Source organism: Fukomys damarensis, unplaced genomic scaffold (assembly GCF_012274545.1).
Source record: "Fukomys damarensis isolate Sample0158 unplaced genomic scaffold, DMR_v1.0_HiC HiC_scaffold_14, whole genome shotgun sequence".
NCBI classification, from domain to species: domain Eukaryota; kingdom Metazoa; phylum Chordata; class Mammalia; order Rodentia; family Bathyergidae; genus Fukomys; species Fukomys damarensis.
In genome coordinates this window covers 54,838,640-54,850,805 of record NW_022900926.1, presented here as the reverse complement: position 1 = coordinate 54,850,805, position 12,166 = coordinate 54,838,640, and the positions used below count along the sequence as shown (strand labels likewise).

The window sequence follows — 12,166 nt, the reverse complement described above, 5'->3', positions numbered from 1 at the left end:
TAAGTCCTTTTCATCTCCATCCCTCACAGATCTTAATGTAAGAAGAAAAATCAGATGGATTAGGATCCCAACTCTCTGTCTACCAGCTCTATGACCTTGGATAAATTCTGTCAGCTCTCTGCTCAGCTTCCTTATCTAAAAAATAGAAGCTGCCATAGCTGCCTTGCAGGGTGTTATAAGAGCCGACTAGCAAAGTGCTAGGCATTAGGAGTTGCTTGGTAAATAACTATACTCACTACACAATGCCTTGTATATAGAAGCTGAACAAAATTATGCAGATTTAAATATGGCAAAAATGGATTTAAAATAATGTGGAAGACTTACTTTAATTCCAAAACCAGGGAAAGAACCTACCAAAAAAGAGAACTACAGGACAATCCCTTTAATGAACAAAGATGCAAAAATCCTCACTAAGATACTGGCAAACAGAATACAGAGGGTCATCAAGAAGATCATGTACCCTGACCAAGTCAGATTTATTCCAGGGATGCAAGGATGGTTCAACATATGTAAATCAATAAATGTAATATACTGTATTAATAGAGTGAAAGACAAAAACCATATGATCATCTCAATAGATACAGAAAAAGCATTTGACAAAATTCAACACCCATTCATGATAAAAAAAAAACCTGCAGAAAATTGGAATACATGGTCTTTATCTCAACTTCATAAAGGTTATCTATGAAAAACCAACAGCCAACATCATATTAAATGGTCAAGAACTGAAAATCTTCACATTAAAATCAGGAAAGAGACAAGGATATCCACTATCACCACTCCTGTTCAATACAGTTCTGGAAACATTAGCCACCGCAATTAGACATGAGAAAGAAATTAAAGCAATAAAGATAGGAAAGGAAGAAGTTAAATTGTCATTATTTGCTGATGATAGGATACTCTACATAGAAGACCCAAAAAACTCTGCCAAAGACTTCTAGACTTAATTGACAGATTCGGTAGAGTAGCTGGATATAAGGTCAACACAAAAATCAATAGCCTTCTTGTACACAAATAACTCATGGAGTGAGAAATTAGGGAATAATTCCTTTCACAATAATATCTTAAAAAATGAAATATCTGGGAATATAATGAAGGAGACAAAAGACCTCTACACTGAAAATTACAGCACTCTGAAAAAAGAGATACAAGAGAATATAAGAAAATAGAAGGACATCCCTTGTTCCTGGGTAGGAAGAATCAACATAGTGAAAATGGCCATACTTCCAAAACTGCTGTACAGATTCAATGGAATCCCAATTGAAATCCCAACTATATATTTCACAGAATTTGAGAAAACAATCTACAAATTAATTTGGAACCAAAAGAGACCTAGAATAGCAAAAGCCATTCTAGGCAACATAGACATGGCAGGGGGTATCACAATCCCCAACTTGAAACTATACTACAAAGCCACTGTGATTAAAAACAACATGGTAGTGGCAAAGAAAAAGACCCAAGGATAAAGTGGAGTAGATTAGAAGATACAGAAACAACTCCATATATACTCAGCTACCTCATCTTTGACAAAGAAGCTAACCATCCTCACTGGAGGAAATATAGCCTCTTTAATAAATGGTGTTAGAAAAATTGTATTTCAACTTGCCAAAGATTAAAACTAGACCCTTATCTTTCACCATGCACTAAACTAAAATCCAAGTGGATTAAAGATCTAAATATTAAAAAAGAAATACTAAACTTTCTGGAAGGTAAGTTAGGCAGAACTCTTGAAGACATTGGCATAGGAAAAGACTTTATGAACAAATCTTCAGTAGCACAGGAACAAACAAAGAATCAACGACTGGAATCTCATCTTTTTAAAAATCTTCTGCACTGCAAAAGAAACCATCAACATAGCTAAGAGACAACTTACAATGTGGGAAAAAATTTTACCAGCTGCTCCTTACACAAAGGACTATTATCTAGAATATATAAAGAACTCAAAAAAATCAGACCCCCCAAACGTAAAGACCCGATTCAAAAAAAGGACATCTGAAATGAACAGACGTTTCTCAGACAAAGACGTAAAAGCAGCAAATAAACATATGAAAAAATGTTCAGCATCACTGGTCATTCAAGAGATGCAGCTGAAAACAACACTGAGATTCCACTTCACACCACAAAGAATGGCTGCTATTGAGAAATCAACCAATAACAAATGTTGGCGGGGCTGTGAGGAGAAAGGAACCCTTCTCCATTGTTGGTGGGAGTGCAGACTGGTGCAACCACTATGAAAATCAATATGGAGATACCACAAAGAATGAGGACTAGAGTTTCCATTTGACCCAGCTATCCCTTTGCTGGGTATCTTTCCAAAGGAATTAAAAGTATCACACCACAGTGATATATGCTTACCCATGTTTATAGCGGCACAATTTGTAATAGCTAAAACTTGGAAACAACCCAGTTGCCCATCAGTTGGACACTGGATAAAGAAGATGTGGTTTTTCTGTAAAATGAGTACTACTCAGCCATAAGGACTGAGAAACTAGAGTCATTTATAGGAAAATAGATGCATATTGAGGCCATACTCTTAGGTGAAATAAATAAGACACGTGTAAATACCAAATAGTTTGTCTGGTGTGAAAAACTAAAAGTGTAAATAAATCCAAATTGTATAACTGACAGTGTGAAATAGGAAGAAAGGGGCTAAAGGTGTAGGGGAAGTGGGAAGAGTAGGAGAAAGAAAATAAGGGAAAAGAAAAAATATGAGAAAAGGAAAAAATGGAAACAAAGTCTTGGTAATTAGGAGAGGATGGAGGGAGTGAAGGGAGGGTAGGGGTATGGGAAAAAATTAGAACCAAGATGTGTCATTTAAAGATACAAGATCCCAATGATAAATGTAATTGCATTGTATACCTAAAAAGTACCAATAAACTCAATGAAAAAAAATTAATGTGGAAGAAAAGCTAATGAGCTATGGGCTCTTGAAATTTCACATTGAAGACAGTATCTCCCTGCCCTTGAGCATGAATGACAGTTTATAAACCCATGTTTTTTCTTAAATTTATTTTTTAATTGCATATATTTTTATGTACAGCATAATGTTTTGAAGTGTATGTAGTCTGTGGAATAGTTAAATCTAGCTTGTTAAATGCATTGTAGTTACCATTTTGTGATATTTGAGAACACTTAACATCTACACTCTTAGTTGTCTTTAAAAAATACAGTATATTGTCATCCACCCCTTGTCAAATACATATCATGAAGAATTTTGTCCTATTCTGTAGGTTGTCTCCAGTCTGTTGCTTACTTAGATGTGAAGATATTTATTTTTATGTAGTCCCATTTTTCTATTTTTGCTTATGTTACCTCATGTCTACAACATATGAAGCGACATAGTTGAGGTTATATTAAAAAAAAAAAAAAAAGTATAGCCCAGACCAATGTCACAATACTTTTTTCCTATTCTTAGTTTTATAATTTCAGGTCTTATATTTAAGCTTTTAATCCATTTTCACTGATTTCTATATTTAATGAGAGATAGAGGTCAGGCTTCAGTCTTCTGTATGTAGAAACCCAACATTAGTTATTGAAGAGACTGCTCTTTCCCCCTTGTGTGTGCTTAGTGTCAAAAATTAGCTCTCTCTAAATGCATGGTTTCATTTCTGGGCTATTTTGTTCCACTGATCTATGTTTCTGTTTTACATGGTGTTTGAGTTACTGCAGCTTTGAAATCATGTAGTATAATGCCTCCTACTTTATTTTGGTTTTGTTATTGTTGTTGTTTGGGGTTTTTTGTTATTGTTTCATTTTGTTTTTTTCTGATTTTTTGGGTTGGTTGGTTTGTTTGTTTGTTTTTCCCACTAGTTTCTTTGGCTATTTGAGATTTTTTTTTAGTTGTATACAAACTTTTTAAGAGACAGGGACTTACTCTGTGCCCATACTGACCTCCAACTTCAGGTTCAAGCAATCCTCCTTTTCTAGCATATTGAATAGCTGGGGCTATAGGCACACACCACTGTGCCTAGCTTCTCTGTGAAAATATCAAGATTGTTGTTTTCTGTTCTGTAAATAATGTTACTGGTATTTGGATATGGATTGCAGTGAATCCATAGATTGCTTTGGATAGTATGGGCATTTTAACATTATTAATCCTTCTAATCCATGAACACAGAATGTCCTTCCATTTATTTATGTCTCCCAATTTCTTTCATCAGTGTTTCAGTTTTCATTGTAGAAGTCTCTTGAATCCTTGGTTGAATTTATTCCTAGATATTTTTGTAGCTATTGTGAATGAAATGGTTTTCATGGTTTCTTTTTGAGATAATTCAGTTAGTTTATAGAAATGCTGCTGATTCTTGTGTGTTGACTTTGTATCCTATAACTTTATTGAATTTATCAGTTTTGATAGCTTCTTGGTGGAATCATCTAGGTTTTCTACATATAAGATCATGTCAGCTGCAAACAGGAACAATTTAACTCCTGCCTGTCTCTCCTTATCTCTTTTTCCTGTTTTCTCTGATTAGGGCATGAAGCATCTTTGCCTGTTTCAAACCAGTTTGCCATGACTCTTTCATGGCTATGTGACAGTTACCGCACACTCAGTCTGTTTTCTTCAGCCCAAATGGTCAGTAGTCCAAGCAGTGTCATTGATTTGTGATGTGGACACTTAGTCCTCTGACATGTTCAGTACAACCTATACATTTGAGTATCAGCTCTTTTCTGTAAATCCCAGTACTGGCTCCTGATCTGAAAATCCCCATTGGTGTCCCTGACTACTTTATTAATTTTCCTTAAAAGAGACTATAGTGGGAGATAATAGGGCTCACTGAAACCAACATCAAAGTAAATAAGAAATGATGATGAGAATGAGCATATGAAAAAGAGGGAGTGAAAAGTATAAGCAGTATTGAGATCAATTTCCCACAATTCCCATATAGTGAGCACATTTGCCAAAGCTTATAATGTGGATTCATCCACTCACTCAGCAACTGGCAAATTGCCTAGGAGTATGTGGAAGATGTTTACTTATGGGAGAGTCAATTCTGCCTTCATTCTGCTGTTTCTCTCTTTTGTGGTGGAGCCATGCTGCAATGAAAAAAATAGATTATAGGACATTTTTATCTCCTTCTTTAGATACCAATTCATACATAACTCCTCTCTTTTAAAAGTTCCTAGGAGAAACATACATGAAACAGACATGGTAGGTACTATATTCACTGAATCTATTACCATGTCAGCTGAAAAGAACACAAGTGTAGGTCAAACGAACTTTTTTTTTTTTCAGTTTGAGACAGGGACTTGCTATGTAGTTCATGCTGGCCTTGAACTCACTGTGTAGCTCAGACTGGCCTTAAACTCATGACAATCCCCCTGCCACGAAGGACCCCCAGTGCTGGGATTACAGGCATGCAGCACCATGCCCAGGTGACAGTGGGTTCCAGGTGAGTTGTATTTTAGTGCTGGTACTTTGGAACAGGACAGATGAGAACTTACTCTTGCTTGCCTTTTGTTAAATAATTGGGTTGGTTGGTTGACATGATGCCTTGCTTCAAAGGTAAATTGAGGCAACTCTCACTAACCAGCCTGTGTTGTCACCTTTTGTACATAATAGTTGTACATTAGGGCACATTTATAATATATTCAGTAGCATGTAAACTTCAGCGAAATGCCTCCTTGGAGACTGTAGGTTAGGTTAGACTCGGTTACAGAGAGAAATGAAGCCACCTTGATCTGGACCTTGCTGCTTCGTGGTAGAAGCAGGTAGGATTAAGTATAGTTAAAAGTAGACAGAAATGATTGCTATAAGGGGTCTATCAGACATGGATTTTTGTTTGTTACATGTTTTAACCAGATATTCTGGACACATCATCTGGCACAAATTTTTATTTAGGTACTTCAGAAATATTAACATTTAAAGTCCTATTCAGCTGTTATGTCTAAAATTTTCCCTTACTGAAAAGAAGGCAGTTATAGAAGGTCAGTGCTCCCTGAAGAATCCAGGATGTTTCGTTCTGACTACAAGAGAATTGGAGAGGACTCCCAGAAGAGATAATGTCCAAGTTGAATCTTGAGTAACAGATATAGGACCTCGCAAGAGTTTTGGTTCTGTGTACTATAGTGAGTTTAATATACAAAGAAGTTAGATAGAAGGCCTACTAGTTAACCTTATTATGCACTCATTCCTCCAGCAGAAATTTGTTATCACTGTTACAACAGCTTCCAGTAAGGACTCCATGTTTACTGCTTTCCTTTGATTTGTACACATGATTTATAGACCTGCCTCTCCTTCCTGTGAGCACAGCAGTGCTTGCACGAACCTAGAGCATGTGTAATATTATATACAGAGTAAGGAAGCCTACTCTGCACATCAGGAAGTTTAAACTACTTCTTTCTTTTTTAAAAAATGCCCTTAGGCAAGATATTTTTAATTGTCTAAGTTGTTATGTGTGCACACACATGGGTGTACATGCAGGATGGGTATATATAACACATTTTCAGTCTGCGTAAGATGTAATAAATGAATAGCAAGTGGCAGTAGGCTTAGCCCCTAAAGATTTACTAAGAAAGAAGACAGCGGTACGGTAAAGCTGCTGCTAATAATTAAAGAATAGCCCACATCTTGTGCCACTCAGCAGATTCAACTACTTAAATGACAGCCAGTTTGCTTGGCTTTTTAACCCTCATCCTGTAAGGGCCAGGAGTCAATTTCTTGTTGAGAACATTGCTTTTGATTGTTATCATCACTGGTATCATTATAACATCAGGTATGACATGATGATTGAAAGTTCCAAGCAGAACCATGATGGATGAGCAAAATAGTTGTTTTTAATGTTGCCTTTAACATTAAAAGTGAGGAAAAACTATTTTTGAAACACCATGGACTTTGAGTTTTTAACAGGGCCATCTTGCCTGTTTTGTGGTTGACAAGAAAATGATAATGTTTTCTTTTGCTCGAGGGAACTGCAAGAAGTGTCACAGCATTCCATCCTGTGTAGAATGGCTCTCAACAGGACTGATTGGGAGGGAAATTAATAGGCTTCCCATTGTTCCGTGCATTTTTGCCAGGATATGTCATTAGCATAAACCCTGAACCTGTTGTCATCTTGTTTAGCCACTTGACCCTGGTGATTTTCAATTCTGCTTGCACTGTGATCAAGTATAGCAATGGCATGCATGAGGCAGGCACTAGTTATTGGAAGTAGAGCCATTGCTGACCCATAGATGATTAACTGCTCCTTTGCAGTCTATTCTGGGACATTAGCAGTGTCTGGTTATCTTGCTTCAGTTGAGAGATTTGGGACAATAGCAATGCTGATGGTAATGTTGGCAATTTCCGTTTGTTTTGCAGGTCACGGCCAGGGGCTTTGGGCCACTGTTACAGTTTGCCTACACTGCCAAGCTGTTACTCAGCAGAGAAAACATCCGCGAAGTCATCCGCTGTGCTGAGTTCCTGCGCATGCACAATTTGGAGGACTCCTGCTTCAGCTTCCTGCAGACCCAGCTCCTGAACAGTGAGGATGGCCTATTTGTGTGCCGAAAGGACACGGCATGCCAGCGCCCACATGAGGACCATGAGAACTCTGCAGGAGAGGAAGAGGAAGAAGAAGAGGAGACGATGGATTCAGAGACAGCCAAAATGGCTTGCCCCAGGGACCAGATGATTCCAGACCCTATCAGCTTTGAGGCCACTAACATCCCAGTAGCAGCAAAGGAAGAAGCCTTGCTACCCGAGTCTGACATGCCCACAGACACCAAGGAGAGCTCAGAAAAGGATGCATTAACACAGTACCCCAGATACAAGAAATACCAGCTTGCATGTACCAAGAATGTCTATAATGCATCATCACACAGTACCTCAGGTTTTGCAAGCACATTCAATGAAGATAACCCTGGCAACAGCCTTAAGCCAGGGCTTGCCATGGGGCAAATTAAAAGTGAGCCACCGAGTGAAGAGAATGAGGAAGAGAGCATCGCACTCTGCCTGTCTGGAGATGAGCCTGACATCAAGGAGAGAGCAGCGGATGTTGAGATGGACCGCAGGCAACCCAGCCCTGCCCCCGCCCCCACCACTCCCACTGGAGCCACCTGCCTGGATAGATCCAGGAGCGTGTCCTCACCTTCCTGCTTAAGGTCTCTGTTCAGTATAACAAAAGGTGTGGAGTTGTCTGGCCTGCCCAGTACATCTCAGCAGCACTTTGCCAGGAGTTCAGCTTGCCCTTTTGACAAGGGGATCACTCAGGGTGACCTTAAAACTGACTATACCCCTTTCACAGGGAATTACGGACAGCCCCATGTGGGCCAGAAGGACGCGTCCAACTTCACGATGGGGTCGCCCCTCAGGGCGCCTGGGTTGGAGGCTCTCTGTAAACAGGAGGGAGAACTGGACCGGAGGAGTGTGATCTTCTCCTCTAGCACTTGTGACCAAGTGAGCACTTCAGTGCATTCATATTCTGGGGTGAGCAGTGTAGACAAAGACCTCTCCGAGCCGGTGCCAAAGGGTCTGTGGGTGGGAGCTGGCCAGTCCATCCCCAGCTCACAGGCCTACTCCCACAGTGGGCTGATGGCTGACCACTTGCCAGGAAGGATGCGGCCCAACACCAGCTGCCCGGTGCCAATCAAAGTCTGCCCTCGCTCACCCCCACTGGAGACCAGGACCAGGACTTCCAGCTCTTGCTCCTCCTATTCCTACGCAGAGGATGGGAGCGGGGGCTCACCCTGCAGCCTCCCTCTCTGTGAGTTCTCCTCCTCACCCTGTTCCCAGGGAGCCAGATTCCTTGCCACAGAACATCAGGAGCCAGGCCTGATGGGAGATGGAATGTACAACCAAGTCCGACCCCAAATTAAATGTGAGCAGTCTTACGGAACCAACTCCAGTGATGAATCTGGATCGTTCTCAGAAGCAGACAGTGAGTCGTGTCCTGTGCAGGACAGGGGCCAGGAGGTAGGGAACCCACATAAATTCAAGCATGTGACCTATTCGTTTGGTCCTTTATCTGGACTCCTGCCACACCCCCCATTGTGCTTATTTGCCAAAATTTAAAGTGACAGTAAAAGAACTGTCCCCCATTCTTGGAGGCACAGTGCTAAAAGGTGATTCTAAATTAACCACTTTTGTCTTAGCAAGCACTGAATGTTTGATCTAGATTTCAATATTCAGATGAACAGAAGTTAGCTGCTTAGTGAAAAAAGCAAGTCAAGGGCATAAAAGTGCATTTGGATACTTCAGATCTTCCCCCTGCTTCCTCCCTTTTCCCCTCTCCCCCATCTGCTTTGAAATGATGCCATATTCATCACCCTCATTCTTTCTCTTCACCCCTTCAGTATGAAACAAAATATAGTACCTCTTTCCGAACTGATGGATTGAAACTAGACAGATCAACACAAAACAATTGTTTTCCCAGCACCTTGTAAGTTTTTCTTGTCAGCAGAGGACCCCAGGGTCATCCTGTGTCCATCATGATGTAGGTGATGGAATGTTCCCCATCCATCCTGGTCCTAGGGTCACCACAGAAGTGTCCTAGTCATAACTATATAATGGCTCATTTTTCAGGCCGCCACAAGTGATGAGAAGCCATTTTTTGGAGGAGCCTTTTTGTTCACCCTGAAAGCAAAATGCTTTGTAGATAAAAATATCCAGTCTCCTCCCATGTCTTAACATTGCTGGGAGAAGAACAGAGGCACATCAGCCACCACATAAGTAAGACTCGCATGACCACAAAGAGGGAAGGATAGGACCCCTATGCCCTCCCTATACATCTCTACGTTCTCAGTCAGATGCTTGTTAGACAGACCCACAAGTCTGTCATGACCCGCTGATTGACAAGGAACCAACCTGAGACTGCCATCTGTGTCTCAGACCTGTCTCAGGAGCAGAAGTGAACCCAGGGACAAGTCCTGCTCCTGTGTCTGAAAAACACAAGAAGAGAGGAGTGTGGTCTTCATTAGGCCAGTGTGCTCCTCTGTGCTCCCTAGGCATTTGCTTTTGCAAGGCAGAGGATACTAACCCAACCAGACAGCAGAAATGCCACATGGGAGAGGTGGCTTTTTACGGAGTCACACGAGGTTTGTTCAGCCTCTGCAAAGTTGGCAGGCAAGAAGCACATAAGGTTTTAGTTCAGGCATGTTTTAAACATGGATTCCAGAGCTCCCTGTGCCAGCTGCGGAAATGCCCTGTGGTTACTTCCTCTTCTTTGCCTATTAGCTCTGACCCTGCTATTCTGATATTGCCTGACACAAATGATGAAACACAGAAAAGCACTAAGAGAAATCATACAGAAAATGTGAATGGGAGCTGTTCCTATCTGGATATACGTCATCTCGTAGGTTTAGGATGTGCCTAGTGACCAAGCCAGACTCACAGCTGTGCTGCTAGAATTGAGAGAGGTTCCCTGACAACAGGGAAAAGGTATGTGCTCTCTCTCCTTGCTCGTTCTTTTTCCTTTTGACCACAGCTTTTGTGATGTTTGCTCCCCCCACCCCGAACTGTGAATAAGCGTGTCTGATGCAGAGGGCTGGTCACTGGGTCAGTTTCATCCTCCTGGTTTATCTTACCAAAGACTGGTGTAGTGAGAAAAGGATGAATGCCCTAGGTCTTTGTTTTTGACTCTCTCTTAAGAGGAGCTCCACCATTCAGCTCAAGGCATTTTGTTATGACATGTGCATATGTTCAGGCAACTGTTAGTTTCGGATATGTCTCCTTTTGCCCCGTAATAACCCAAAAGAGAATTTAAATTGCTTCTTGGAACTCATTGACATCAACAGAACACATACATTTTTCCTGTGTGCAGCCACATCGGTGTCCTCTTGGAACTGAAAATAGTGACTCAGTCAGAAGGAGTATCATTCAGCCTGCAACATAGTCATGAACAGGACTAGTCTCCCCTAAAGACACTCTCATGCTTAAAAAACACTCTTTTTTTTCAAAACAAGAATATTTTTGCATTCCTAAACTGTAAAAGAAAAGACATATCCCAAAGCTCTTTGTCATTTTGGGAATCACTCTTAGGCCCTCTCAATAGTATGTTTCAAACAGAAGAATAATAATAAAGTTAAATTTGAAATTTTAGTTAAATTCCTAGAGTGCAGGCGGTTAGGTTTTCTAAAATCTCCCTCAGAGACTCGGCATGACTACTCTTCTGGGAGTTAATAATGTGCTTTCAGGAGTTATTTTGACCCTGGTGGAAATGTTGTCCCCAGGAATATACTAAAGACAAATCCTTCCCAGCATGAATCACAGCTTATTTTCCTGGTCTGATCTAGAAGAAGCCAGCATCTGTTGGGCAGCTCCTTCCCCAGGCTGTTCTCACAGAGGGTCCATGTACCTTCTCTTCTAAGTGAACCCCAAAGAGACACATGTCATAAACAAAACTTGAGGTTCCTACCCACCACCAGCCACTAGACCAATGCTTCAGATGTTCCTTCCCAGTTGCTTCTCACCTACATCTGTAAGAAGCCCAAATGTTAACCAGGCGTGCCTATAATCCCAGTGCTCTGGGAGGCTGAAGCAGGAAGACAGCAAGTTTAAGCCCAGCCTGGGCAGGTTAGCAACACAGCGAGACCCTGTCTCAAAATAAAAAGGGGTGGAGGGGGGGTAGCTCAGTGCAAAGGCCCTGAGTTTAATACCCAGTGATAAAAAAGTGTTGCCAAACCTCACTTTCTGTAAGATGTTGTAGTTATACTGTATTAAGTATCTCTCCCATCTCAAAAACATTAACCTGCCATCTTTTTAATTCTTCCCTAATTTTGAAAAAGCTTAAATTAGCAGAATGTAGTTCTTTATCAGTACTCAGCGTCTTCTTTTCCCCCATGCTGAGGATTGAGTCCAGGGCCTCATGCGTACTAAGCTTGTACTGTACCACTGAACTACACCCCCAGATCCAACCTGCTTTTTTTAATTAAATTATAGCATACCCAATGCCAAACATACCAAATTTAACAGGCTTTCTCTGTGCCTGCAGCAATATACAACATACTTATTTACATATCTTATTTCAATAGCATCATGCTGTATAATTTTCAATAGCTTCCTTTTTCCACATAGCTATCTACTGTGTACTGCCAGTAGGTTAATCACATAGGGCCAACACATGCTTAATAGCCATCGTTTCCATAAATCACAGTTTAGTCAGCAGTGTATTCAGCCACTGCCGGATATTCCAATTGTTTCCAGTTTCTTTCCCCTTTATAACAATTGCTGCAGTAAACATTTTTGTGAATATAT

General features: G+C 40.7%; 1 protein-coding gene across 2 annotated transcripts in view; it reads left to right on the top strand.

Moving 5' to 3' along the window:
* Positions 1 to 12,166, top strand: part of Bach2 (BTB domain and CNC homolog 2) — a 270,490-nt gene that overhangs the window by 243,159 nt on the left and 15,165 nt on the right. For both annotated transcript variants that reach the window (XM_010633229.2, XM_010633230.2), the window contains one exon: positions 7,295 to 8,887. In XM_010633229.2, coding sequence (XP_010631531.1) covers positions 7,295 to 8,887 — 1,593 coding nt within the window. The remainder of the gene's footprint in view (positions 1 to 7,294; positions 8,888 to 12,166) is intronic.